General features: G+C 57.9%; 1 protein-coding gene across 1 annotated transcript; it reads left to right on the top strand.

Moving 5' to 3' along the window:
• Positions 1-448: 448 nt before the first annotated feature.
• Positions 449-2,902, top strand: LOC140008763 (uncharacterized). The gene has a single exon (XM_072053629.1). It carries the CDS (start codon positions 449-451, stop codon positions 2,900-2,902), a length of 2,454 nt encoding a protein of 817 aa, XP_071909730.1.
• The last annotated feature ends 714 nt before the right edge of the window (positions 2,903-3,616 follow it).

Raw genomic sequence — 3,616 nt, 5'->3', positions numbered from 1 at the left:
ATAGCACACATCAACTGTACAAGGTACGCTCACTATTGGCAAACTACTCCCGGTTGTCTCTACTTCCCGTGAACCCTATTTATCGGAAAGCTAACTTGACCGTCGGAGTGCCCTCGGGGACAACCCTCGGGCCCCCCTTGCCGGCTCATTCTTGTTTGTTTTGCAGGTTTGGAACCAGCTCTTCCGTCAGCACACCGAGCTCCTCAATTCAGTTCGGTTCGGGGAAGCTCAGCGCTTCTTCAGTTGGCGCCGTCTGTGGGAAACGTAAGGTAATCAAGATTGTGTTGATGGTAAGGACGCGATCCAAGCGAACAATAGAGAGCACCGGCCCTGGAGGCGGTGAGGGGTCCCACGAAGGGAGGCTGAGGTGTTCCGGGGCGCCGGGGGCTCAGCCCTTTTAGGAGAAAGGAGGCAGCAGATTTTCCAGTTCGTGACGGAGAACCTCCCTATGCTGGAAGACATCATACGACAGGCGAAGGAGGAGGAGGGGGCTGGAGGCGCGCAGACCTCGAAAGCGAAGGGGAAAGAGAAAGAGCCACTTCCCGACCCCTCGGAGGATGAGTCACGCGACCAACCCCCCAGAAGGAAACAGCCACGGACTCCACCTCGCCCGCGAGCCTCGATAGTCGGAGACAGCGAGAGGTACTCCCGCTACAGGTCCGCGGGGAGCAGGCCGAGGGACCCCTCCCCGAGGAAGCCTGTGCGGAACGGGCTTGACCACTCTCCCGCCCGGTCTGCTAAGAGCCGACCGCGCGACCCCCTTCACTTGAAGCCTGTCCAAGACGAACTCGAGCAGATCTTGCAGCCGCGGTTGTACGAGAACAGCTACTCCACCTCGCCCTTCCCCCGGGAGATAGAGGATTATCCCCTACCCCGGAGGTTCAAGATTCCGAGCATTGAGATATATGATGCTTCCACTGACCCGGAAGGCCACCTCTCGGTCTTCCTGACGAACATGTGTCTGCAAACAGCTGCGGACGAGATCCGCTGCAAGACCTTCCCCATGTTCTTAAAGGGAAAGGCTCGGCTCTGGTTCCAGGGCCTGGCCCCAAGGTCTATCCGGAATTTCCCCGAACTGGCCAGGCAGTTCGTAGCCCGATTCGTTTCCTCGAAAACTTACTCGAAAAATGCGACCCACCTAATGGCTATCAGGCAGAGGCCTGACGAGTCCTTGAGGAATTTCATGACTCGTTTCAACACGGAAAGTTTACAAGTCAGGGACAAAGACGAAAAGGTGGTCATGGCCGCCTTCGTGAATGGGCTCAGGATAGAGGAGTTCTTCTACAAATTGGCCGAGGAGCCACCTGAAAACCTGGAAGAGCTCCTGAGCAGGGCGCACGTAGCCGCTAATGCGGAGGAGGCAGGCCGCCTGAAGAAAAAATCAGATCGGGAGCTCGGAGATCGGAAGGGACGGACAAACCCCCCAGAGGGCAAGGACGTTCCGGCCAAGAAAAACGTCTTTGACCGGCTCTCGAGGGAGAAAGCCCTTGCTCCGCCGCCACTCCCGGAGAAAGGCTGCACCCCTCTGACACGGCCTAGAGTCCAGATCTTGGCTGTTATGGAGGCGGAAGGGCAGGGAGATCGGCGGCCCAAGATGGGGACACCTCGGAACAAAAGGAATCAGGACCGGTACTGCGCCTTTCATCGCGACGTGGGACACGACACGGAGGGATACTGGGCCCTGCGGAAGGAGATCGAAGATCTGATCCAACGCGATTTTCTCGGGCGGTTTGTGCGGCAAGGTCGTTCCGGTCAGGAGGCCGGGCGCATCTACCGCGGGGATCGGGGTGAAAGCCAACGGCGCGATCGACCTGAGCGGCGTGACGAGCGTCGGGGCCCCTCCCCCGACCAGAACACCCAAAACCTAGCTGGAGTGATAAACACCATCGTTGGGGGCCCTACTGGGGGAGACAGCCACACAGCTCGGAAGAACAGGCGACCTTCCCCTGAGGGGGATGACTCCCTGAAGCGGATGCGTATGGACGAGGAAATCACTTTCGAGCCAAGGGACGCAGTTCCCCTAGCGTCTGGGAACCATGAGGCCATCGTGATAGACATTATCACCAACAATTATCGCGTGAAAAAGGTGTACGTCGACCAGGGTAGCGCGGTGGACATCATGTTCTATCGGGTGTTCAAGGAGCTCGGCTTGGAGGACGGGCAGCTGACAGTTCGGACACCACTGATGGGCTTCACCGGACCGCCTATCAATCCGGAGGGAATGATTACCCTGATGGTCACGGTAGGGCAGGCCCCCAAATGCCGGACCATCCCTGTCAACTTCGCGGTGGTCAAGCAACAGTCCCCGTACAACGTGTTCCTGGGCCGGCCTGCTTTGAACGCTCTCCGAGCTATCCCCTCGACGCTCCACCTCAGCGTCAAATTCCCCACTCCGAGAGGGATAGCCGAGGTGCGTGGTGACCCCGACGTGGCCAGGGCTTGCTACTTGGCCATGCTTCAGAAACAGGAGAAGGTGGTCGCCCAGACGACCTGTCTGGAGCCCTACATCCCGAGGGACGAAACCCGGCAGCCGGGCACCCAGGACGAAATCGAGGAGTTCCCCTTGAGAGAAGACCGGCCCGACCAGGTGATCCGCATAGGCGTGCTGCTGCCCCCCGAGAAGAAGGAGGGCTTGAAGGGCCTGTTGAGGGAATACTCCCAGGTCTTCGCCTGGTCAGTTGATGACATGCCCGGGATCCCGACCGACCTGGCAGTCCACCACCTAGACGTGGATTCCCGCTTCAAGCCAGTAAAACAGAAGAAGAGGAGTTTCGTCCCAAAAAGGAATGAGGTGATCAAGAAGGAGGTCGGGAAACTACTGGAATCCCAGATAATTCTAGAGGTCTACTATCCGACCCGGTTAGCCAACCCGGTACTGGTAAAGAAGGAGGACCAGACCTGAAGGATCTGCGTGGATTTCACGGATCTCAACAAAGCTTGCCCAAAGGACTGCTTCCCTTTACCGCGGATCGACAGGTTAGTAGATTTTACTGTGGGATTTGACGTTTTGTACTTTCTGGATGCCTTTAAGGGGTACCACCAGATAGAGATGTCTGAGGAGGATCGGAAAAAGACCTCCTTCATCACGGAGGAGGGAACCTACTGCTACCGGACTATGCCGTTTAGCTTGAAGAACGCGGGAGCGACGTACCCGCGTTTGGTCAACAAACTGTTCCAGAATCAGATCGGCAGAAGCATGGAGGTCTACGTGGATGACCTGATCGTCAAGAGCCGGACTGATCAGCGGCTCGCCCCCGACCTCAGGAAAATCTTGGGCATCCTGCGGGAAAGCCGGATGCGGCTGAATCCAAAGATGTGTATCTTCGGGGTCAGGTCGGGAAGGTTCCTGGGATTCCTGCTGTCTCGCGATAGGATCCGGGCCAACCCGGATAAGCTCCAAGCTATCATGGACATGGCCCCCCCAAGGAGCGTGAAGGAGGTCCAGGGCTCACAGGAAGGATGGCCGTCCTGAATAGGTTCCTCTCGCGCTCCGCGGTCTGGGGGTTGCCCTTCTTCCGGATCCTGAAAGCCCCCAAGGACTTTCAATGGACTGAAGAGTGCCAGAGAGTCTTTGCCGACCTGAAGACCTACCTGGCTGAGCTGCCCATCCTGACCG

Source organism: Coffea arabica, chromosome 6c (genome assembly GCF_036785885.1).
Source record: "Coffea arabica cultivar ET-39 chromosome 6c, Coffea Arabica ET-39 HiFi, whole genome shotgun sequence".
NCBI lineage: Eukaryota > Viridiplantae > Streptophyta > Magnoliopsida > Gentianales > Rubiaceae > Coffea > Coffea arabica.
This window is presented reverse-complemented; position numbering and strand designations above follow the sequence as displayed.